The sequence below is a fragment of the Anarrhichthys ocellatus genome, unplaced genomic scaffold (assembly GCF_004355925.1).
Source record: "Anarrhichthys ocellatus isolate YVR2014 unplaced genomic scaffold, GSC_Weel_1.0 scaffold1, whole genome shotgun sequence".
NCBI classification, from domain to species: Eukaryota; Metazoa; Chordata; class Actinopteri; order Perciformes; family Anarhichadidae; genus Anarrhichthys; species Anarrhichthys ocellatus.
The window spans coordinates 13,375,207-13,399,032 of NW_022280031.1; the positions used below are offsets into that span (position 1 = coordinate 13,375,207).

A 23,826-nucleotide genomic window follows, 5' to 3' on the forward strand; every position below is an offset into this window, starting at 1 on the left:
ATGGAGAAGATTGGAAATCTGCGCAAAGTGTGCATTCCAATCAAATTCCATTAGCTTATCATTACTGCCATTACCATCACCATCCTCACCAGGAACAGCATGGGATGTGAGTGTCCTGGTGCTTACCTGTGGAGAACAGTGTTATGTCACATTTCTCTCGTGGTTTACTCACAGTTTTGAGTATCTATATCCCAGAGGTTCAAACTAAATACTAATATATATATATATATTTAACATTTTTTATTTACTCTGAGTTATGTTTTGGGTCTTCGGCTTCCAGATTCAAATGCTTTCATCCAGCAGTTATCCAGCTGTTTAAATAAGACGACTAGTTGGACTGGGTGTGGTTTGAATTAATATTTATCTCAGAAGAGACCCTGAGCAATTACTCTGTTCGTGTTTTTCTTATTGTGTTCACACATTGTGTTCATAATCTGTTGCTCTCTCTCTCTCTCGCGCTCTCTCGCTCGCTCTCGCGCTCTCTCTCTCTGCCGTTGGTGCAGCGACGTCTCCATGATAACCGTTGCCGTGTGTAACGTTTATAATCTGGTCGCATAGAGACCGGTTAGTTAACTTCCTTCACTTGGAAACTGAGATTTCAAAAGTTCAGCTCGACAATATTTTGAGCCATGCAAAGGACAATTAAAAAGCAGCGTTAGCACTCGCAATTGAATTCAAAGATAAGGTATGTCAAAAGTTAAATAAGAAAACGTCACGTAACGTCACTTGTTAATGTCATGGGGCTCAATCTGACTCGAACTGTGGCAGCACAACGTTGCGTTAAATGTTGTTAGCGCTAGCTAACAGCTGATAGCGTCAGCAGTTGCTTTGACGTACACAGGTGACAAAAGTTACTCACACGTTTCGCCGGTGGATGTTGTTGATTTCACATTTTCTTTTACAAAATATAGCTATATAACAGTTTTCATCCACATTTTGTATTATTCATAGTAACACATCATCAGTTTCCACTTACAGGACAAAGAAGACCAAGTGACACAGGCAACAATTCGTTTGTATTTATTAAGCAACAATATAAATATAACATAAACAATGTTCTTTATAGACAACCATTAGGTTGAGGCAGCTCGTCCAGTGTACTGTCTACTGATAAATGCAGCTAAACAGGATTAAATCCAGGCTTCATTGTTTGACATTAACGTCACACATAACGTTGTTTTATTCTGCTAGGAGATGGAAAGGAAATGTTTTCCTGGTGTCGTACCGGTGCCTCATCCCCCGGGCAAACCTCGAGCTCTAAGTCCCTGGTGCAATCTCCCTCCAATCAGAAAATACATTGTGAATAAACAGAGGGGCTTCTATTCGGAAGACATCACTACGTTCAAGTTCCAGGTAAAGGCACAGATGCTCATGCTCCTTCATATTCTGACAGACATTTCATTATGAAGCCCGTGCAAAACACTGAGCTTCTGTTGAGTTCTAACCGAAAACCAAGAGACTGAGTGAGTCTTCCTGTTTATTGATCAGTCCTGTACAGCAGGACCTGAGATCCAGCAGAGGTCCCGGGGTCATTCCATCTCTGAGTTCATTGATCTCAACACAACAAAAGGTGTGATGCTACTGTATTACATACATTCTTTTAGACATGTAGGTATTTCCAGTCATTATTTCTGATACAACTATGTATTCAAATCTGTGTCCTTCTGCACTGTTTTCCTTAGCTACAACCTTCAAGACTCCAGAGGACCAGTGGATCATTGAAAGCCTAAAAAATAAATATAGATCTACCTCACACGAATCACAAAATTCTTACTTCTGCCGAGGTGGAAATGCACCCAAGGTCCAGATAGCCTACCAAACCCTTCCTGGCCAGATCCCACGCAAGTTAGCGATAGAGAGGTATGCAGTGTTTGTGAGCACCATGTATGGCAGAAGAGGACACACCATCTAGTGCTGTGGAGCTTTCCATTCTATTCCTGCATTTGTTGTAGTAAGGGTATTGCACATACGGTAATGCCAAATGCACTGGTCATATGTGATTGAGTAAGACAGTGAGCTTCTATCATACAGCACATATTTTGTGATTTTCTCTTATTGTACATTAGCTGGTTTAGTTGGGTCCACAAATTGGTTCATTTTAACGGCCTGTTAAGACTCATTCATACTGTTTTATATTGTTTTCTTGTAGACGTCGAAGGGAATATTTTAAGTTAGACTTTGAACAGCTCCTGGCAGAAAAAGGCATTGACTCCAATCTCCTAATTCCAAGACATCGGAGCAATAGTGATGAGCATGTGACTACAACAGACAATCCTGTATCACCCTACCTCCCCCTGGAGGTAAGTCTTTTACTGCTGCAATCGTTTCTTTAGCATTTGGGGAGCCAACTACCGGTGCACAGCAGCACCCTACACTCATCTTTCCTGTGTTTGTCCTTTTAGGTATTTGACAATGAGGAGTATGACTGCCGGACCCCAGATGACTGGCTTGCCCTGGGCAATGCTGAACGATCACTTGATCAAAAACCTGTTCCTGCAAAAGCCCTGCTGCCTACAGATGACCAGATTGCCTCCGGTAAAATGTCCTCAGGAATATACTGAGTAAACAGAGATAGACACTATTTTTTGTTCTTGGGTGATTACTCTCTTCCCTCTCTTTTGAAGTGGACCCAAAAAGCTCCTCCCATGGGTACAGCTGGCATTTGGTTGGGGTTCTTGACTATAGTAAGGAGAAATGCCAGTACCTGGTACAGAAAGTTCTCCAAAACAGCAAATTGACCGATGAAGAAGGAAATCAGACTCTAAATAAGGAACACAAAAAGAGCAAATCTCCTGGTTGGTTTTATGTCGTAGCACTATAATGACACAGTATAATCTCATGATTTCCTCTGGTCTCTGTTGACCATGTATGTATACCTTTCATCTCCCTCCTTTTTTATAGAAGTAAACACTATGATAGCAGGCACTAAGTTCTGGGTTCCCAGGATCAGATTGATGTTCAGTGCTGAGGACCCACAAGTCTTTGTGGAACGGATCCAGTTTGCCCTGCGCTATCGGGAGAACACAGAAGCCTTGCTTCTCTACCACTTATCTGTGGACTGCATGCCCTTCTGGAGTGGAACACCATCTATTGATACCCACAGTCTCCAGCGTGTCAAAAGATACGCGCTTTCAACACCTGGGCTCAGGCTGAAAATGTGAGTGATGTCAGAGTATATTACATTCTGTCATTGTCTCCTTCTTCAGAAAGATCTGTTTTATAATAGATCCCACTCAGTTGAAATGTAAACTAAATAACAGGGTGTATAAAGAGAATATTATGTGTGCAGTCTGGAGAAGTGTACAGAGGATCTGGAGAAGGAGGTCAAACTGGACTATGAGTTTACAATGAACCGCATCATCTTTGACAAAGTAGTGATGAGCCACCCAGAGGAGTTTTCCCACATCACCCTGCCACAGAAGGATCCTGAGTGTGTTCCGCAAAAAGGTAAGACGGTTTGCTTCGTACACATTTGTTTGAGTCAATGAAGTTAAGATGAACGAAATGTATTACCATCCAAAACATGGCATTCACCCTCACAATCTGTTTGTTTGTTTTATCTATGTACAGGGCGTTATCCAGTTCCTTGCTTTCCCTATGAGGAGAACAAAGCTGCTTTTTTCGTCCGTTCCATGCTAACAAAGCCAGAGGTGATCTCTGCATTATATGATCTACGGTCTGAGTGCAACAAAGTAGCAACTATGAGGCTGTTCAATGTCACCTCAACCAAGCCACTACAACTGCACGAGTTTGAAGTCATCCAATCTCAAATGCATACTCAGGTATTGTAGCATTGGGGTACCTTTTCTTCTGCATTGCTTCATACTGGGCTTCTTTTAAATAAGAATTTGAAGACGTAGCACCCAAATTTAACTACCACTAGTGCTAAAATTGCAGCTTATTGTTGGTCAAACCATTTGTAAAAGATTAACAGCAACAACTCACTTATTTTAAAACATATGATACTAGGTAAAAAAAAAAAATGAAAGCCTCTACAAATCCTATTCATTCAAATATAATCATGGATACATTTTTGTTGCTGATGTGGATTACCAGAAAGAGATACCATGCAGATAAAGAAGACACCTGCATATCACATGAATAAAGAAGCTTGAAATCTTTTCCTCCCTCTCCAGATAAGCTTGTTTCTGAGGAAGGAATGGATTTCCACGATAAGCAACAGCATCCATTCCAACCTGGTTAAATGTCGCATCGGCACGTACAATGTGAACGAGTCTCGCTGGGACATATACAAGTTGTCCAAGCTGTACAGAGTGATGGCTGTGGTGCACTTACACATGCGGGACTCCCTGCGCTTCCTCGTGCTGAATTCGCTGGTCAGCTTGACTCAGCTGCTGTTAAACGCTTGCCACAGTGTGCTGACATGTCCTCAGGGCCTGGCCTGGGGGAAGGACCTTATCACTAGCCCCTACAAGTAGGATAGCATGCAGTTGCACACATTCATTTATGTAAACATCTTCACACACTTTTTGTGCTTTATGCATGTGTGTTTTCTTATGCTGTTCTTATATCTTGGAGTTAGTTCTACATTATATACTCAGTATGTAAATATTATATTGTACATACACATTGTATACTTACAACTTATTACTGTCCTAAATATTCAGTATTGTGTTTGTAATATTACTCTATTCTCTATAACTAGGCCAAAAAAGAACCCTCTGTTCCCGGTGGACTTGGTTCTGAATCAGACTGGGGTGCATTACAGCCTTCCACTGGAGGATTTTGAGACATCTATAGTCAACCTGTTTGATAAGGCCATTCTGGCCACATACAACGTACCACAGCCTGATAAGGTAAAATAAAATCTGCAATCACCTGAATTACAGAGCATTAACTTAAATAAAGAAATGAAATGTAAAACATGTTCATTATAGGTTCCTCTGTCCATGGATGATGATAATGACTAAGGGTCAATGATTTAACCGTTCCTCTCTTTTCCATGCCAGTTTGTGATGCAGAAGTTGTTCATCAGTGGCAATCCGGTGCTCAATTCAGTGAATCTTTTGGATCCAGATGTAGCTGAGCTGCGAGAGAAGGTCCGCAATGCTTTGATACAAGCAGCCATACCTCTCAGGGCTTATGCTGCTGAATACGAGAAACACTTGGAGTTACACAACTTGGACATAGAGACCCTGCTCAAGTAAGTCTGTTTAAAGATTATGTATCCTTCTCCCGCAAGGTTAAGGCTCAGTCATATTTATGGTCCGTACAGCATGCTTTTCTCATTAAATGGAGTCACTTTTTAATCTTCTCTGCCAGATCTCATATACATGCAGAACAGACATATCAGGAGGTGAAGAAAGAGATGGAACAAAATCTCAAAGACAAGGAAAGGCTCGAGCGCTCTCTTCCATCCTCTATTGTCATTGGTCCATTCATTGTCTCTGTAGAGGCTGTACGTCAGGTTCTCATTAACAAAAAAATGGCTTTAGCCAATGCAATGCTGGATCACCTTACTCTGAAGCTACACAAAGAGATTGATAATGTAAGTCATTTGTATGTATGTATATATGTATACATACATTAAAGTGTTTTGATAATGCATTTCTTTTCCACAAGATCTACATTTACTTCAGTTTAAAAGTGGCCTTTTCCTACCTTTTTAGCTTTGATTATACGTTTTTCTCTTGTATGTGCATAGGCATGTGAAGAGTGCATCAGAATGAGTGGAAAGCTATGTGAAAGGGTCAACAGCATTGAAGAACTGGCTGAAAAGGAGGAGTGGATAAAGCAAATCCCGGAACAGCTCAAGAGTTACAAGGTGCGCATGCATGGACTGGCTGTTTCTGTTATATGTCATATGAAGGGTTACTTTGTCAATAAATCTGATGATAATCTGTCCACAACAGGAAGATATTGACAAGATCCTGCCAGGCTATGAGGTGACAGAAGGAGTTTGCCGCTGTCTTTCAACTGAGGATTTTGATAAAAAGTAAGTGTAACATCATCATGCTAATGTTCTAATTTATACGCTCATTTTGGGGTAATAAGTGATTTGCTGGGTTCGTAGTGATTTGAGGGAATAGAGGAAACTGTGGAGTTATTACAGTGATTGCTTTAGTTACAAATCCCTGCAGGTGGACAGCTATTGGGTGGCCTCAAAGGATAATCAGCCAGATGGAAGCAGTAGCCGTCCAGCATGCTGAGGACAAGGAGCGCTTCCATACGATCCATCTGGTTAAACAGGACGACTTTGAGAAACACCTAAACTCTCTAATGGTCAGTTGAGTCTTTTTGTTCAACAGCAATTGAACTCACAGCCTTGTTTGGACTTACAGTTGTGCCCCTTGATGATTTATACTTTTTCAGATGTCTTCTTTTGAACTGTCGTCCCTTAACTTCTGGCAGTAGTCTCTAAAATAATCCACTCTAGACAAGCTTTAGTTTATTCTGTCTTAATGTTAGAATTTTTAGGTTCAGTCAAAGTAAGTTGATATTATTTGGTTCTAACTCCCCACAACTGTGTTTATAGATGGTGGTTGCTGGGTTTGCATGTCATGCAGACATGGCTCATGCCCATGACGTTGCCAACGAAATAAAGCGTACAAGCAAGCAACTTGAGGAGTGTCAGACAATGGCTCAAACCTACAACGCCAGAGAACGACTGTTTGATATTCCTCTCACTAATGTAAGTGAAAGAGAATCCATCAAATGAATATTCCCCCTTATATATATATGTGTAAATATATATATATATATATATATATATATATATAAATATATATATATATATATATATATATATATATGTATGTAATATACAGCAAGATTTAACTAATAAACTTTCAACTAGTATTCATAGATGGCATTACATATAGTACATCAGGTGTCATACTTTTTCTGACAATGAAATGTAAATCTGTATTACAGTATGATCGGCTGCAGAAGCTTGTCAAGGACTTCCAGCCTTTTAAAGATCTATGGACCACCACCTCTGATTGGCTTCGTTGGCATAAGAGCTGGCTCAATGACCCACTTATTTCCATCGACCCTGAGCAGCTTGAGCACACTGTTACAAATGCCTACAAGACTATGCACAAATGTGTTGAACAGTTCAAGGACAGTCCCGGTAGGTGACACATCTATCACCATATCAAACTTGACAAAGTGAAGTGTGATATGTCTGACGTGTTCTTTTCTTGTTGTTTTCTTTGTCCTACACGACGTCAGCGTGCCAGATGGCATCTGTAATCCACAGCAAGATTGAGGACTTCCATCCTTCCATTCATCTGATTCAGGGCCTGAATAACCCGGGGATGAGAAGCCGACACTGGGAGATGCTTTCAAAACGCATTCAGATGAAAGTTGTGCCCACAGCCAAGCTGAACTTATCTCGCTGCCTGGAGCTTGGTCTACAGAACCATTTGGATGACATAGCTCATGTGTCTCAGGTGGCTGAGAAAGAGTACACCGTTGAAGAGGTACCCTTTGAACAGGATTCATATTCTAAATACAGTGTTTTATGAAGTGTTAAGTTAGTACTAGGATGTGTAATGAATGGAGTGACCCTATGGAACTGCAAAGTTTGGACAGCATTTGGAAAGCCTACTTTTATTCTCTGCATGATCTAAATGTAGTTCAAGTTATAATGCAATTTTCACAATAGGTTCACTTAAGAGGGGTGTTACACCTACAAAGTGATATAGTAAAACTGTGTTTTTTTGTTTTTTTGTTGTTCAAAGCAACTCCACTAACTTTTCTTGCTCATGCACATGGCCAGTGTGTGAATATCTGCATTAAAATTGGTGGCTGCTGCTTTTTTTGACACCTTCTCACTCAGGCCATGGAAAAGATGGAACAAGAGTGGTCGGCAGTAGTCTTTGATGTATTGCCCTACAAGGAGACAGGCACCTACATATTGAAGAGCCCAGATGACGCATTGCAGCTGCTGAATGACCACATTGTCATGACGCAAAGCATGTCTGTCTCTCCATTCAGAACAAACATTGAGGGCCGTATAAACACCTGGGAGAGCAAGCTCAGGATGACTCAAGTACACGTACACACACATACACATGCACACACTTATAGTCTTGTGTTTTGTATCATTATTTTGCAGTGTCTTATGTTGTGCTACTGCCCTCTTCTGGTGCTTGCAGGATGTGCTTCAGGAGTGGCTGACATTCCAGCGTTCCTGGCTCTACTTGGAGCCCATCTTCAGCTCTGATGATATCAACCAGCAGCTGCCTGTGCAAGGAAAAATATTCCAGCTCATGGATAAAATATGGAGGGAAATCATAAAAAGCGCCTTTAATAATCAAAAGGTCAGAGCTTCCATAACACTTCATATTAAAAGCCTTGTGGCAATTTGTAATTTTAGATTATTATTTTTTTGCCTGTGTTATGGCAAATAGCATACTTTTCGGCAAGAGTGTGGTTTATTTATTTGTTTTAACTTTTGGAACCTCATTTCCATAAAAAGTCTATAATAAACTAGCCAAAATGCAGACACTCAGACCTATGGACAAAAAATGTTCCCTATGAAACCCATTCAAACCACAATGTTTGATCCAATGGCCATTACAGCATAAATCACGCATTCTGTCATATCTTCAAAATGGTTTGACTATTTTCCACCATATTGAGCCATTTTTTCATGTTTGCTCTATGGGTATGCTATTTCTCTGGTTTCCTGCACAAAAAATAAAAATGAGTCAAAGTCAATGATCACTGACATATCATGAAAATATTCCCTCGCATTTAGTATGGAGAAAATAGTCTCCATACTAAAAAATGTCTTTTGTTCTTTTTTGTTTAATAAAAACCGAGGCATTATGAAAACAAACTGACATTTAAAGGGTTAAATTAATGAAAATTAATGAATTGCATTTATGGTCAGAACTGATGTTGGTTAAAAGATTAAAGTGGTAAATAATTATTTAAATATAAATATAATTTTATGGCAGATTTCTTGATGCAGACATTTTTGTCCTCTCGGGACATTATAGCAACGTTTTTATAGTGAGGCACAAGGGTTAAAGGACAAAGGTTTTGTTCTTATACAGTGATACAACTTAATTGTTTTAAACTGTTAATATGGGTTTCTGCATTTTTCTCTAGGTAATTGAGCTGTGTCCAGATGTTCATCTACTAAACAAACTGAAAAGGTGCAACACACATTTGGAAGTGCTGCAGAAGGGTCTCAGTGAATACTTGGAGACAAAACGAGGATCCTTCCTCAGGTAAGCCTCGCTGAAAGTGTGCTGAGATTCCCCTGGCTCTCAATTGCTGGTGGTGTTAATAACAAAGTTATGAGATGATTCCACATACCATTCCCCTGAAAATGATGTCATTTTTTCATACGATAATAACAATCACGCCAACAGGGATTGGCCAAATAAACTTGCTTTGGTTGCTATAAATGGAGGTAGCTTTGATACCAAAAGGAAAACAAGCCAATGTCTTCAAAAAGTAAAGGCTAATTTATCAACAATCATATATTTGTGGACGATTTGGGGCCAGAAATGGGTTTCCATGCTAAACTTCGAAACACTTTTGATTACTCAGACTTAGCACTATGTACTGATCAGTGGATATTTATCCTTTTAGGTTTTACTTCCTGTCAGATGATGAGCTCCTGGAGATTCTGTCCCAGACCAAAGATCCTACTGCTGTACAACGGCACTTACGCAAATGCTTTGAGAACATCGCATGGGTTTGTTGTTTCTTTACAATTACTCTGCTCATGTATTACTGAAAATATAACATGCATACCACATACGACTGAGACTTCTGTTGGTTCTCAGCTTCAATTCCAGCCAGATCTACAGATCACACATATGCACTCTGGAGAAGGGGAGGAGGTGAAGCTGTCACTGCCAGTGTGGCCTACTGGAAATTTGGAGGACTGGCTCAGGGTGGTCGAGAAATCTATGAAGGCCACACTGAGGGATAACATTGACCGCTCACTCAAAGTCTATCCGGAGGTTTGCGACCCTAACTCTCACTTTCATATGTATTCCAATCTTGTATTGCTTATTTGTACAATTTCAAATCATATTTAAACTGTCCATTTTTTGTACCATCTCTGTGTGCTCTCCTGACACCTCAGCAACCTCGTGTAGAGTGGGTGTTATCGTGGCCTGGTCAAGTGGTGATAGCTGGCTGTCAGGTCTTCTGGACTGCTGAGGTGTCTGAGGCCTTGGAGCAGGGAGACTTGTCCAACCGCCTTTATCCCCAACTACAGAAACAGGTGTGGAACATGGGGCCAATATTCAAACTAAAAACTTTAAAAATCCATAATATTTGAAAAATACATGTCGCTCACATTTACACTTAACATTGTGCCCACTACAGTGTACTGAGCACTACATTCTTCCCCTTTTGATTCTGAAGCTGGGCGACTTGGTGCAGCTGGTGAGAGGACGTCTGTCTAAGATGCAACGAGCTGTGCTGTCTGCCCTTATCGTCATAGAGGTCCATGCTAAGGATGTTGCGGCTAAACTGGTGGAGCAGGAAGTCTCAAGCATCAATGACTTTGAGTGGATCAGCCAGCTCAGGTTATCTGTTTGTTTTGTTCTGTAATTTTCTTGCTTTTTAGTTCTCACACTCTTGACGTTGGAGTTCACTGTATTCTATCATTGCAATTAATTGTGTGCAGAATAAGTTTGATACTGATCTGATACTGTTTGTAGATATTACTGGGCAAAAGATGACTTGTACATCCGCGCAGTGAATGCAGAGTTTTTGTATGGATACGAGTACCTTGGTAACTCTGGACGTCTGGTCATCACCCCACTCACTGACAGGTAGTTGTTAAGTCTTATGTTGTCGACGCTGTTTTTTTCCCTGAATGTCATTCAATCGTTTGAATAAACTCCCCCTGCCTCTTTCAGATGCTACCTGACCCTAACAGGAGCTCTACACCTGAAGTTTGGAGGAGCTCTTGCAGGTCCAGCAGGGACAGGAAAGACAGAAACCATCAAAGATCTGGGAAAGGCTCTGGCTATCCACACAGTTGTTTTCAGCTGCTCTGATCAGCTGGACTTCATTGCAATGGGCAAGTTTCTCAAAGGACTGGTCAGGTGAGAGGCAATTACCAAATTCTACTGTTAAATATCTTCTTCAATCGCATTCATGTTTTGTCCATCTTCCTTTTTGCAGCTCTGGGGCCTGGGCATGCTTTGATGAGTTTAATCGCATTAATGTGGAAGTGCTGTCTGTGGTGGCACAACAGATCACCGCTATACAAATGGCCCAACAGCAAAGGGTGAGAAGAAGTTAATTCAATAGAAATGCATGTGCTGCTACATACTGTAGTTAACCACAGAGTACATGAGTTGTACAAATACTATGTCTAAGTGCAGTGAGTTTTTCAATGTTGTGTATACATGTTGTACTTTATTTCTACTGCATTTCAAGAAAGAACAAATGCTTGTTATGCTTTAGTAAACATGACATTCATTTTATTTCATTACTTGAGTTGAAGAAACATTCACCTCCTGGAGCAATTACAGAGACATGGAAGCATTACACATTTACAGTAGTATTGTGAAAAAAACAATAATGATTTTTGCAGAGACCAACTGCAGCAATGTGCTTTAATTTTCACATAATTAAAGTCAATTATGTCAATCATTACAATTCTGAAAGTGACTAATCTTGCTGCAAATACAATCTGGAATGAAAGTTTACTTTTCATTGAGTCCTTTCCCATTATGAAGTTGTAAAATATATACATTGTTTTTATTTAAGTAAAGAATTTAGTTTTTCACCACCACTGCATTCCACCCAAAAAGAAGCAAATGCAGTATCATGCATTTGTAAGATAATTGTGTGTATGTTGTGTTTTTAGGCAGAGAGGTTTGTGTTTGAGGGGACAGAGATCCCTCTTGTCCCTTCTTGCGCTGTATTCATCACTATGACTCCTGGTTATGCTGGACGCACGGAACTGCCTGACAATCTCAAGGTTTGATATGATGATTTAATTTTAAATAACTGTATAACACTGAGGATAAGCAGATGGAGCTCAACAAAGGAGATTATATCTTCTACAGGCACTGTTTCGTCCTGTGGCCATGATGGTGCCTGACTATGCTATGATAGCTGAGACCTCCTTGTACTCATTTGGCTTCATTGATGCCAAAGTCCTCTCCAAGAAGATCACCAGCACTTTTAAGCTCTCCTCTGAGCAGCTTAGCTCTCAGGTATTGTATGGATTCAGAGGAGCTCAGACATTACATTTACATTACTATGTAAATGCGATATTTGTCCAGGGAACTGGGTGTACATAAGATTGAAAAAGCTAGTTAAACTGGCATTACTTTATTAAACTTTAATACTTTAATTTGACAGCATTAAACTATAAAATATTGGTATACAACACATAGTTACATAGTTAATACATCTCCGAGAGGATGGAGAGATGTTTGTGTACGTGTGTGTGTGTGTGTATAAGGATAACAAAGATATGAAGATGTGTTTACTTTTGCTCTTGTTTATATGTAGGATCATTATGACTTTGGTTTGAGAGCTGTGAAGACTGTGATCTCAGCTGCTGGAAACCTGAAAAGAGAAAATCCCGACATGAATGAGGTTAGAAATGTTTCTTTTCTTCATGATGGAAATAAAGTAAAGGAAAATATGATGCAAATTTCAAATCGAGTTTGTCAAATTAATATCATTCTTCTGCAATCTTGCTGTCTCCCAGGAGTTGATCTGTCTTCGAGCCATTCGAGATGTGAATGTGCCAAAGTTTTTACAGGACGACTTGAAGCTCTTCAACAGTATTGTGTCCGATCTTTTCCCTAAAACAAAACAGGAGCCAATCAACTATGGAACACTCGAAGAGTGCATGCGCAATGTCTGCACCAAGAAGAACCTCAAAGATGCGGATGGTTAGTGTTTCTGGAAGTACATAAAATATGTTTCTTTTTTTAGATATGCAGGTACTTGTGTTTTTAGGATGAGCAGATGACAGTCTTGTGGTTATTGCAGGGTATATAAGTAAGTGTATTCAGCTGTATGAGACTACTGTGGTGAGACATGGCCTGATGTTGGTTGGACCCTCCGGATCAGGCAAAACCAAGGTGAGGCTTTTACTTGTCAAGATGTTGTTTACAGTTGTTTTCACAGTTTTCCAACGTAGACAATCATTTTAGTTTTGCAGTGCAGAGGTGTGTATGTCAGCATTACTGTTGTGTGTTTTAGTGTTATGAGATACTAGGTGAGGCAATAACAGCTCTGAAGGGCCAGCCCTCTGTGAGTGGGGGTGTGTATGAGGCGGTTCAGATGTGTGTCCTCAACCCCAAGTCTATCACCATGGGACAGCTCTACGGGGAGTATGACCTGCTCACACATGAGTGGTAGGTGATGCTTTGTTTTACACAAACTACAGAACAACCAAAGAAACCAGTCAGACTTATACTACACACAGACACTTTTTCTCCACCCCTACAGGACAGATGGTATCCTCTCATCTGTTATCCGTAGAGGTGCAGCATCCATGGACAATGAGAAAAAGTGGTACATGTTTGATGGGCCAGTGGATGCTGTATGGATTGAGAACATGAACACTGTGCTGGATGACAACAAAAAACTGTGCCTAAGCTCTGGGGAAATAATCAAGCTCACTGATGTAAGGTTAAGTCTTCGTTTTTGTCCCTGTGTTCTCCTCTGTCCCATGTGCATTCAGACATTCTGTGTTTTCCCCTTGCAGGCAATGACCATGATGTTTGAGGTGCAAGACCTGGCGGTGGCATCTCCAGCTACAGTGTCTCGCTGTGGTATGGTCTACCTGGAGCCCAGTATCCTGGGCCTCATCCCTTATACAGAGTGTTGGCTGAGGCGAGTCCCTAAAGCCCTGAAACCGTTCACAGAGCAGCTTGACTCCCTGTTTGCCAGGTTCCTACAGGTGAGAGGGGAGAAATAACTGAAAGACACCACCAGGGAATCCTAAAGCTTTTCATTATAGTCGATGATTATTGTATAAACTTCGTGCTGTTTTTGTTTTTCTGTACTTTTAACAGGACTCCGTCACATTTGTCCGCACATCAGTAAAGGAGGTCATCCCCTCTCTGGACAGCAACCTAACCTGCAGTCTGCTTAAACTTATGGACTGCTTCTTCAATCCTTACGCCATTAGAGAGGTGTGTGCTGCTTTTCTTTGTTGGTTTAGCCCCCATGAAATGAATATATAGGGATTTCTGTGCAAATATGATGTAGAATATATAATACTCGTAGGAGTTCGAGCTTTGTATGGTAAATATTTAGTGCTTTAGAGAAGCTGTACAAGCTACTTCAAAACACAAGGTTTTGAGCTAATTTAAAAACTGCAATGGGATTTGAATGAATGTATGGTTATCAAAGTCATCTGTATGATGAAGCCCTGCGAGGCAAGTGAAAAAACAAATGTTGGTGAAAGATTTTCTAAGTCTCATCCAAACGGTGTTCTCTCTTGTGTTTATGACTTTTGCCACCTGTTCTAAAGTCATACACTCAGGAGAGAAAACAATTTACACGAGACTTAGAAAATGGATCAACAGATTTTTTTTCTCGCTTGCCACACAGGGAGGTCAAGTGTGGTGAAACTATACAGAAGATGCTCTGCTATTGAAAACATTGACTGAGTTTGTTGAGTTGTACCTATTCTGTTTCAGTAATGAATGTATTAGCAATCATGCTACTTGAGCATTCAATAACATATTCGATGCATTCCAACAACAAAGTCATGAGTGTAAATTAATGTGCAGTTCCTGATTTCTCCTCTAAATTCATGGAAAATCTTTCCAGTACTTTTGTATAAGTGAATTGTGTTGATTGTGATCCCCCACCAATCCTTTATTGTCTTGTAGGATGAGAGGCCACAGCCCCAAAAGAAATTGGACCGTCTGCAGGAGCTGATTGAGCCCTGGTTCTTTTTCTCTCTGGTGTGGAGTGTGGGAGCCACAGGAGACGCAGCCAGCTGTAAGCGCTTCAGTGCCTGGCTCAAGAACAAGATGGCAGAGGAAAAGGTCATATCAGCATCTCCACTTTAGCATCCCCATACCAAAATAATTATATTGTCATTTCTATTGACAGCTGGATTATTTCTTGACGTTGGTTTATTTTGATTAACTTAAAAGTATTTGTTCTTCAGATTCAGTTATACTTTCCAGAGGAGGGACTGGTGTACGACTACAGACTGGATGATGCAGGGATTAGTAACTTTGAGGATGATAAAGAAGACGAGGAAAGAAAAGTAAACTGATACCAATATTTCATGCAATCAAGAGCAACAGATGCATTTTTGCTTTTCTCTCAATCATCGTTTTGCCTGTACTTTAGGTCCAGTGGGTCAGCTGGATGAAATACGCAAAGAGTGTTGTGATCACCCCAGAGACAAATTATGCTGACATCATCGTTCCCACTGCTGACACAGTGAGAATGTCTTTCCTCATGGATATGCTTTTGACCAATAAGAAACCAGTGAGTACTTTGACTGTAGTTGAGCTTCACACATCTTGTCTACAAATGTCTGTAATTGTTATATAATAACAAGCACTTATTCAGAATCCAACGATAAACGCTTTACATTTAAATGCTTTCATTGCCTTGGAAAGGCACCAGTAGACATGATTTATATTTATGTGTGTGTGTGTGTGTGTGTGTGGGATCCAGGTGCTCTGTATTGGGCCAACTGGCACAGGAAAGACTCTGACCATGTCAGACAAGCTGCTGAAGAACATGCCTGCTGAATACATCACACACTTCCTCATGTTCTCTGCCCGCACCTCAGCCAACCAGACTCAAGATTATATTGACAGTAAGCTAGACAAAAGGTATGCCTGATCTACTATACTTTATCAATCCAACTACACATAATTTACAACACAACAATATATTTTTGACCAATCATTTCAATGATTCACGTGCCTGTGTGTCAGGCGGAAAGGTGTGTTTGGACCTCCAATAGGGAAGCACATCGTCTTCTTCATTGATGACCTAAACATGCCCATGTTGGAGACCTATGGCGCTCAGCCTCCTATTGAACTGCTGAGGCAGTGGATGGACCATGGTGGCTGGTATGACAGGAAACAGATAGGTGAGAATACCAGAGTTTTTTTCCCCCTTTTCCCACCCTGTTGATCCTTTGAGCTTTTGATATTCAATATTGACCCTTTACTGTTGTATTGCACTAATAGTACATTGCTCTAGAGTTTGTCTTCATGCCTAAAATATTAATTGTTACTATTTGAATACATGGATTTGGGTTTTGTTATTTCCGCACTTAAGAAATGTGAAAAGCCTCATTAGATTGAGCTTCTCTCTTGTTTTCCTGTCCTTTCTAAACAGGGACATTCAAGCACTTAGTGGACATCAATTTTGCCTGTGCCATAGGACCCCCAGGTGGAGGCCAGAGCCCCATCACCCAGCGCTTCACACGCCACTTCAACTTCCTGTCCTTCACTGAAATGGAAGATGCCAGCAAGAAAAAGATTTTCTCCACCATTCTGGGCAGTTGGATGGGTGAGTCGGGTCCGCTAGACGTGCAGAAGGTAGAGAATACTTACGTACATAAGCTGGTGAAAAAGAAAAACTAACAATAGTTTGTAACTGAATCTTTGTTCTCTTTCAAGTGGAAATATGAGTAACAAGGAAGCAGGCAGTAAGTCAGGGACACAGAGATAGGAAGTAGATTAAGAGTCCAAAGAGTGTAAAAATGTATTTTAATACTCAGAATCAGTTAGTTAGCTTGTATGTTATGAGAGGTTACAAAAAAATTGTCATTTTAAGTCGTTTTATTCACAGCGCACATTTACATATGTTGTTGACCAAGTTAATAGATTCTCACATGAATTTAATTTAATGTTTTCAATTCTTTCACCTCTCTCTTCTATCCTGCTATCATTCATCAGGACCTGTGCCAGTAATCCAGCCGCTGAATGAGCCTCTTGTAGACGCTACTATCAGAGTCTACTCCACCATTGCCTCCCAGCTCCTCCCAACTCCAGCCAAGTCCCATTACAACTTTAACCTCAGAGACCTGTCCAAAGTCTTCCAGGGCATCCTGATGGCTGAGGCTGTAATGATAGAGGTAGTCAGATGCAACAGAATCAAATTAATGTCAGGAGGATTGAAAGTCTTATCTTAATACAGCCAGTATAAAAGTAGTGTGACTTTGGTGATTTTAGGACAAATTGCAGCTGCTGCAGCTGTGGTACCACGAAAGCTGTCGGGTTTTCCGAGATCGCCTGGCGTGTGTTGAGGACAGGGACTGGTTCAACAGGATCCTAAAGGACTGCATTCAGGAGTTTGACTGCAGCTTTGAAGTGGCTGTAACCTGCCAACCTGTTTTGTATGGAGATTTCATGAATCCTGGAGATGATCGCAAGGTCTACACACTCATAGAAGACAAGGAAAAGGTGAGTGGTGGAAACCAGTGCTGAGAGTATTTTAAGGTATGTTTTTCTTTTGCTTAATAGCTGATCATTTGGCTTATGGGGAGTAACATTGTACTTACATCAATCTTTTATTTTCTATTCTGCAGCATAAGGGAATGTATACTTTTCCAAAATGCTTGATTCTTTTACCCATTTATTATATCATTTAGTTGGTGAAAGTGATGAATGAGTACATGGAAGACTACAACCAGATCAGTACCACCAAGATGAAGCTGGTGCTCTTCGTGGATGCCATTGAACATGTGTGCCGCATTAGCCGCATCCTACGCCAGCCTCTGGGCAATGCCCTATTGCTTGGAGTGGTTGGGAGCGGGCGTCAGTCACTCACCAGGCTGGCCTCATATATGTGAGATTCCTACACTGTGTAATTCCCATGCCAACGGGCAGAGTACAACTCTCTTGAAACAGAAGGATTGCACTGCTGGTTTTGCACATTTTTGATAATTTTGTGTTACTGCTGCGCACCTTTTTCCAAAGAATACAGACATTTTTGGATTGATGTCCTAACTTATGGGCAGCTTTTTACATTTATTTTCAGCAAACAACATCATAATGACACATGGGATAGATAGAGCAATATGTAACAATCAACAGTTACTTTTGTTTTATACCAAAGTTGCATTATTGATTGATTACTGAGTAGTAGCTCAGGCACAGCAGGTGCTTTTTTTTTTTTTTTTTTAAGATCATTCAACCAAAGGTATACACAATTTAGTGTTAATGTCCTAAAACATGCTGGAACATCTTGTCGCCCGTCCTCATAGTGTTTGTCCATATTCAGGTCACAATATGAGTGTTTCCAGATTGAGCTGTCAAAGAACTACGGTCAGACAGAGTGGAGAGAAGATATTAAAAGCATCACGCTGAAGGCCGGCCTTGAGAACCAGCAGATCACCTTCCTCTTTGTGGACACACAGGTAACAACTCTAATCACCTGCTACAGTATACTGCAAGTTTGTGGTTGTTGATTAACATCACTATCACACAGTCATAGTACATACTGTAATGGAATGTTGTGGTAGGAATGCTGTTGCACTGTCGACACTTTTCAATCTATTTAGTTATTCAAATTGAATGAGATGTGCAACATGCAACAACAAAAATGCCACATGTAGAGTATACAATGCATAAAGACAGTGCAGCATTTTACTCATCATTACCTTTGTGTTAATCTCCCAGATTAAGAATGAGTCCTTCATGGAGGATATCAACAACATTTTGAACTCTGGGGATGTTCCCAACCTGTATACAACAGACGAGCAGGAGCGCATCCTGACAGCCATGAAGCCCGTGGTGCAAGACCTGGGCCAACAGCCAACTAAAGCCAACCTCATGGCTGCCTACATCAGGAGGGTCCGCAGCAACATACACACTGTACTCTGCATGAGGTTGTACAAAGTTTTGATTACTTGGTCAAAAGCAAATTAAAAGAAGTGGATAAATTCATCTTTGTTCTTCTTATACCCATCCATGTTTCCCTTTCTGCTACTCACACTTCTCACTTTCACTTCTTCCTCTGCAGTCCTATTGGTGAGGTGTTTCGTGCACGACTGAGGCAGTTTCCCTCACTGGTGACGTGTTGCACCATAGACTGGTTCAGTGCCTGGCCAGAGGAGGCTCTGCATGCTGTGGCCACATCCTTTCTTAATAAGCTGCCTGAGCTAGAAGCCAGCCCCACAGCCATGAAGGCACTGGTGAGGATGCTCTGTTTGTGTGTGTGTGTGTGTGTGTGTGTGTGTGTGTGTGTGTGTGTGTCAGTGGGCTTTATTGATATGAAGGTTGTAGGATAGTAAGTACCATATATTGAAAATATTTAATAATTTCCATAATTGAAATAAAAATACATAGAAACAAACTTAACCTCGCTATAATAGAAAATGTGTCAACAAGCTTTCTCATTTTATATTTCTGTCTCATTGGCTAATCACACTGAGCCCCAGTTTGGATTTGTCTGTGTCTTATCTCTTACAATGAGAAAAGAGACATAAGATAGCATATAGATAAGATGAGGGCATGTGGGTCGAAACGACTTGAGACTTGCTTGAGAAAGGCTATCAAACCCAGTCAACATGTACATGTCCAATGTTATTGTCAAATTGTGTGGTAATGCAGTTCAACCAGGAGCGATCAACATGCAGCAGATTGACTGCCATTTAATAAGGATACAGGATAATTTCTGTCTCAAATGCATTTTTATACCTTGGTTAAATGAATAGAAATGACTGGCCACCTTAAAAGAAAAGGAAATATGGAAAAAACTGAAATCAAAAATCTAAGATGCTGAAAAAACTTTTCATTAAACAAAGTCTCTCCCTAATTGATTTTCTTCTCCAGACATTGATGTGTGTAAAGATCCACCAGATGGTAGCCAGGAAGTGTGAACATTACCTGGCTGAGCTTTCTCGACACAACTGTGTCACTCCCAAAAGCTACCTGGAACTGCTCAAAATCTTCTCAATTCTCATTGGACGCAAGAAGCAAGAACTGAGCGGTGCGCGACAGCGCATGAAGACTGGCCTGGACAAGGCAAGACACTGAACTGGCAAAATAAACATGCCAGAAATTCAATTTGTGTACATATACTGCTTGATTAGAAATCGTATCTGATTACCTGACGTTCTGTGATCATTTAGTTTCTTAGCACAACGGAGGATGTGAGTAAGATGCAGGAGGAGCTGGAGACGATGAGGCATCTTTTGGAGGGCCGCATCCCACCTTTGCAAGCCAAGTACGAGGACTATGTGGCTATGAAAGATGAACGGGACAAGTATCAACTGTGTGAGGCCCGCCTCGTTCGAGCAGACAAGGTCAGAAGGAGGGAGAAGATGGGATAAGACTTGATCCCTGCGGGGATATGATGTTCTCTAACAGGCATTGTCTGCTCTTAAATGGCAAGGCCAAAGAAAATGCAATTTTCAGTTAATCTCAACATATTTACCTTCATTAATATTGATAATTGTATAATGATGATGCATTTGTTTTCTCCAGCTTATTGGTGGACTGGCAGATGAGAAAGTGCATTGGAAGGAAACAGTGCAACATCTGGATGACATGGTCAATAATGTGGCAGGCGATGTGCTCCTATCTGCAGGATACGTAGCATACCTGGGGCCCTTCACTGTAAGTGGGTTGTATTTCAGTTCGTGCATGAGTGTGAATATGTTTTGCGGTTGTTTTGTGTTTCTTTGTAGGCGTTACGCATCTCTCTGTGGTTTTGTGTCTCTTTGTGGTAATTTTGTGTCTCTTCATAGTTGTTTTGGTCTTTTTGTATTTTTTATTCTGTGCTTATTTTGACCTTTATTGTAGATGTGTGGCTGTTGTGTGTCTCTTTGTGATTTGAGTATTTTTTTGAAGGTTAGTCAGTGTGCCACTGTTTTTCTGTCTGTTCCTAGGGAGAGTACAGGGCGGCCATGTCAGAGGAGTGGCTGCATTGTTTCAAAGAGCTAAGTGTTCCACACACTGACGAACCCAACATGATCAACACCATAGGAGATCCAGTCAAGATCCGCTCCTGGCAGGTCAGAACCATCCTACCATCAGCTGGCATTTAGGGCCTAAGCCTTTTAACATTTTGATTGTAATTTGTCAGACCATCAGACTGAATCAGTTTTAGATTAACTATTAATGATCATTTACCTTTACAGTCATCATACGTTGTCATTTCTATGTGCATAGATATCAGGTCTGCCCAAGGATAAGCTATCAGTGGAGAGTGGTGTGATTGCCCAGTACTCTCTGCGCTGGCCTTTATTCATTGATCCTCAGGGACAAGCCAACACATGGATCAAAAATATGGTGAGAAATCTGTGTGCTGATCTGAACTGTAGAGGGTGCCAGTGGGACAAAAACACATATGAAAAGCAGCTTTATCAAGATCTGAATTTATTCCTTCACAGGTGCAGGTGCTCAATATGTTGTTAAACTAGGTTCAGTACATACACGTGTACCTGCTTTGGCTCTGTGGCAACCAGTGGGTGTACTGTTCTGTTGGGGTTACCTCATATTCCACATCACCCACAACTCCTCTGGAAAGCTTCTCAGTGTCAGTATTTAATCCACTGTTCATTCATACAGTACTTGCTTCCTGTTGTCACCCAGGAGCAGGACAATGGATTGGAGGTTATGAAGCTAAGTGACCGGGACTTCCTGCGCAGTCTTGAGAACGCCATTAGATTTGGTAAACCCTGCCTCTTGGAGAATATAGGAGAGGAGATAGATCCTGCTCTAGAACGTGTCTTGTTGAAACAGGTGAACACACACACACACACACACACACACTTATTACAAACAAAAATCACTTGTAATGTATGGCAGTGTTATATGCAAATATCTACCACATACTCTTAAGTCACATTTTTCTGCCCTTAGACATTTAAGCTGCAAGGTAGCACAATGCTGAAGCTCGGGGATTCAGTCATCTTTTACCATGAAGACTTCAAGATGTACATCACCACTAAGCTGCCTAACCCGCACTACTCTCCAGAGGTCTCCACCAAAGTCACCCTCATTAACTTCACCCTGTCATCCAGGTAACATGCCTTTAACACATAAAAGCAAAATTCAGAAACTTCATTTTTGTAGATTTATCATCAATTATTTCAGGTATGATCACACTTTACTCAGCTCCTTCAACATGTAGAGCTGACAGAACGGTTATTGTCTTAATTGGCCCAGCATCCAAAATACACAGGCTGTGTATTTATTGAAATATTTAGTGCAAACTATATAATAATAACTAACATTTAACAACAGTGGTAACGCAAGATTGTCTATTTGTCTTTCAGTCTCATCTGTTTATCAATTTGTCATTAAATACTGTACCAAAATAGCATTCTACAACTCAAAATAAAATTGTTAGCTAAGGATTTTAGGGTTTATTAAAAAACTGCTGACAACTGTATGCCAGATAGAAAACCAATATTTTTTCAGAATCAAATTTAGGGTATGAACTTCTAACAGTTATGTCTTAGTGTTATGATCTGTGTTTGTGTAAATGTGCATTTCCAGTGGTCTCGAGGACCAGTTGCTGGACCAGGTGGTGGCTGAGGAGCGTCCAGACCTGGAGGAGGCTAAGAACCGGCTGATAATCAGTAACGCGAAGATGAAGCAGGAGCTAAAAGAAATTGAAGATGAGATCCTGTTCCGACTCAGCTCCACAGAGGGAAACCCTGTGGACAATGAGGAGCTCATCCAAGTGTTGGGGGCTTCCAAGATCAAAGCTGGAGAGATCAAGGTAAAATAGTGGGAGAGCTATTACCTCTAATATCGTATATGGCCTACCTTGGAAGGGTTTTTCTACCTTCAGACCTCATATATGATACTAAAGTGATTTGTCGTCAAACTGACAAGCTACTATTGTTGGATTTAACGCAAGCTGGTTTTACTGGTAGGCCAAAGTGATGGTGGCGGAGAAGACAGAGCAGGACATTGACGCCACCCGTCTGGAGTATGTGCCGGTGGCTGTGCGTGCTCGGATCCTCTTCTTCTGTGTATCGAACCTGGCCAATGTTGACCCCATGTACCAGTACTCACTGGAGTGGTTCCTTGGCATCTTCATGGCTGACATTGTCAATTCTAAGAGAGCAGGTAGAAAGAAATTCCACAGCATTGAAACCAGATGAAGGGATGTTTCCCTGCTTCCACTAATTCTTTTTCTTGACATGTTTCTCACAGACACAGTGGAGAAGAGAATCGCCAACATCAATGAATGTTTCACCTTCAGCCTGTACAGCAATGTATGCCGCAGCTTGTTTGAGAGGCACAAACTCATGTTCGCCTTTCTCCTCTGTGCTCGCATCATGATGAATGAGAACAAAATTGATATGGTGAGAAACAGGGGAGTTTGCACAGTCTCCTTCCCATCTTTAATTTCCTGTAGGTACTCATACAAATACATGAAATGGAGTTAATCCGGGTACATTTAATGAATCTGTGTTGTGTCTCCGTGGCAGACTGACTGGCACTACCTGCTTTCTGGAGGGATGCCCGTCCAAGAGCTGACCAACCCGGCAGTGAGTTGGCTGTCGGAGCGCGCCTGGCAGGACATCCTGGGCCTTGGCGCTCTGAAAAACTTCAGCAACCTGGCAGAGAGCTTCAGCGAATATCTGCAGGGTTTCAAGATCATTTTTGACAGCAAACAGCCTCACAGGCACGCATAGATAAGCACTATGCTGACAAGTGCACACTTGTTTCCTTAATTTGAACTGTGCCGAAGCTGTCAATATCTAACAAGGTGTGCATGTGTGTTTGTTTGCCTCTAGGGAGCCTCTCCCTGGAGAGTGGGAGACAAAGCTGGACTCATTCCAGAAGCTGTTGGTCCTGCGCTGTCTGAGGGCTGACTGTCTTGTTCAAGGCCTGCAGGACTTTGTCTCAGCTCAGCTGGGACAACGCTTCAATGAGCCTCAGGTAGCATCACTCTCCT

At 41.1% G+C, this 23,826-nt stretch overlaps 1 protein-coding gene across 1 annotated transcript in view; it reads left to right on the forward strand.

Annotated features, from left to right (window-relative positions):
• The first annotated feature begins 576 nt into the window (after nt 1-576).
• dnah1 (dynein, axonemal, heavy chain 1) overlaps nt 577-23,826 on the forward strand; it is a 29,633-nt gene continuing 6,383 nt past the window's right edge. The window contains exons 1-63 of the mRNA XM_031844292.1: nt 577-685; nt 1,192-1,353; nt 1,489-1,570; nt 1,683-1,860; nt 2,150-2,300; nt 2,403-2,535; nt 2,625-2,795; nt 2,902-3,157; nt 3,290-3,447; nt 3,571-3,782; nt 4,137-4,435; nt 4,667-4,817; nt 4,971-5,164; nt 5,284-5,509; nt 5,666-5,785; nt 5,874-5,956; nt 6,102-6,243; nt 6,497-6,652; nt 6,895-7,093; nt 7,195-7,445; nt 7,805-8,017; nt 8,124-8,288; nt 9,085-9,206; nt 9,574-9,679; nt 9,771-9,950; nt 10,076-10,216; nt 10,360-10,523; nt 10,659-10,772; nt 10,860-11,048; nt 11,128-11,233; nt 11,819-11,932; nt 12,021-12,170; nt 12,472-12,558; nt 12,674-12,860; nt 12,961-13,052; nt 13,174-13,328; nt 13,423-13,600; nt 13,682-13,876; nt 13,992-14,111; nt 14,817-14,975; nt 15,101-15,202; nt 15,289-15,429; nt 15,622-15,782; nt 15,888-16,045; nt 16,297-16,470; nt 16,860-17,038; nt 17,136-17,366; nt 17,555-17,751; nt 18,187-18,322; nt 18,585-18,793; nt 18,928-19,099; nt 19,740-19,931; nt 20,039-20,212; nt 20,394-20,525; nt 20,798-20,923; nt 21,081-21,200; nt 21,504-21,653; nt 21,774-21,934; nt 22,413-22,638; nt 22,796-22,991; nt 23,079-23,230; nt 23,357-23,553; nt 23,666-23,810. Of these exons, the coding sequence (XP_031700152.1) occupies nt 1,195-1,353; nt 1,489-1,570; nt 1,683-1,860; nt 2,150-2,300; nt 2,403-2,535; nt 2,625-2,795; nt 2,902-3,157; nt 3,290-3,447; nt 3,571-3,782; nt 4,137-4,435; nt 4,667-4,817; nt 4,971-5,164; nt 5,284-5,509; nt 5,666-5,785; nt 5,874-5,956; nt 6,102-6,243; nt 6,497-6,652; nt 6,895-7,093; nt 7,195-7,445; nt 7,805-8,017; nt 8,124-8,288; nt 9,085-9,206; nt 9,574-9,679; nt 9,771-9,950; nt 10,076-10,216; nt 10,360-10,523; nt 10,659-10,772; nt 10,860-11,048; nt 11,128-11,233; nt 11,819-11,932; nt 12,021-12,170; nt 12,472-12,558; nt 12,674-12,860; nt 12,961-13,052; nt 13,174-13,328; nt 13,423-13,600; nt 13,682-13,876; nt 13,992-14,111; nt 14,817-14,975; nt 15,101-15,202; nt 15,289-15,429; nt 15,622-15,782; nt 15,888-16,045; nt 16,297-16,470; nt 16,860-17,038; nt 17,136-17,366; nt 17,555-17,751; nt 18,187-18,322; nt 18,585-18,793; nt 18,928-19,099; nt 19,740-19,931; nt 20,039-20,212; nt 20,394-20,525; nt 20,798-20,923; nt 21,081-21,200; nt 21,504-21,653; nt 21,774-21,934; nt 22,413-22,638; nt 22,796-22,991; nt 23,079-23,230; nt 23,357-23,553; nt 23,666-23,810 (10,089 nt within the window). The 5' untranslated portion in view covers nt 577-685; nt 1,192-1,194. The remainder of the gene's footprint in view (nt 686-1,191; nt 1,354-1,488; nt 1,571-1,682; nt 1,861-2,149; nt 2,301-2,402; nt 2,536-2,624; nt 2,796-2,901; nt 3,158-3,289; nt 3,448-3,570; nt 3,783-4,136; nt 4,436-4,666; nt 4,818-4,970; nt 5,165-5,283; nt 5,510-5,665; nt 5,786-5,873; nt 5,957-6,101; nt 6,244-6,496; nt 6,653-6,894; nt 7,094-7,194; nt 7,446-7,804; nt 8,018-8,123; nt 8,289-9,084; nt 9,207-9,573; nt 9,680-9,770; nt 9,951-10,075; nt 10,217-10,359; nt 10,524-10,658; nt 10,773-10,859; nt 11,049-11,127; nt 11,234-11,818; nt 11,933-12,020; nt 12,171-12,471; nt 12,559-12,673; nt 12,861-12,960; nt 13,053-13,173; nt 13,329-13,422; nt 13,601-13,681; nt 13,877-13,991; nt 14,112-14,816; nt 14,976-15,100; nt 15,203-15,288; nt 15,430-15,621; nt 15,783-15,887; nt 16,046-16,296; nt 16,471-16,859; nt 17,039-17,135; nt 17,367-17,554; nt 17,752-18,186; nt 18,323-18,584; nt 18,794-18,927; nt 19,100-19,739; nt 19,932-20,038; nt 20,213-20,393; nt 20,526-20,797; nt 20,924-21,080; nt 21,201-21,503; nt 21,654-21,773; nt 21,935-22,412; nt 22,639-22,795; nt 22,992-23,078; nt 23,231-23,356; nt 23,554-23,665; nt 23,811-23,826) is intronic.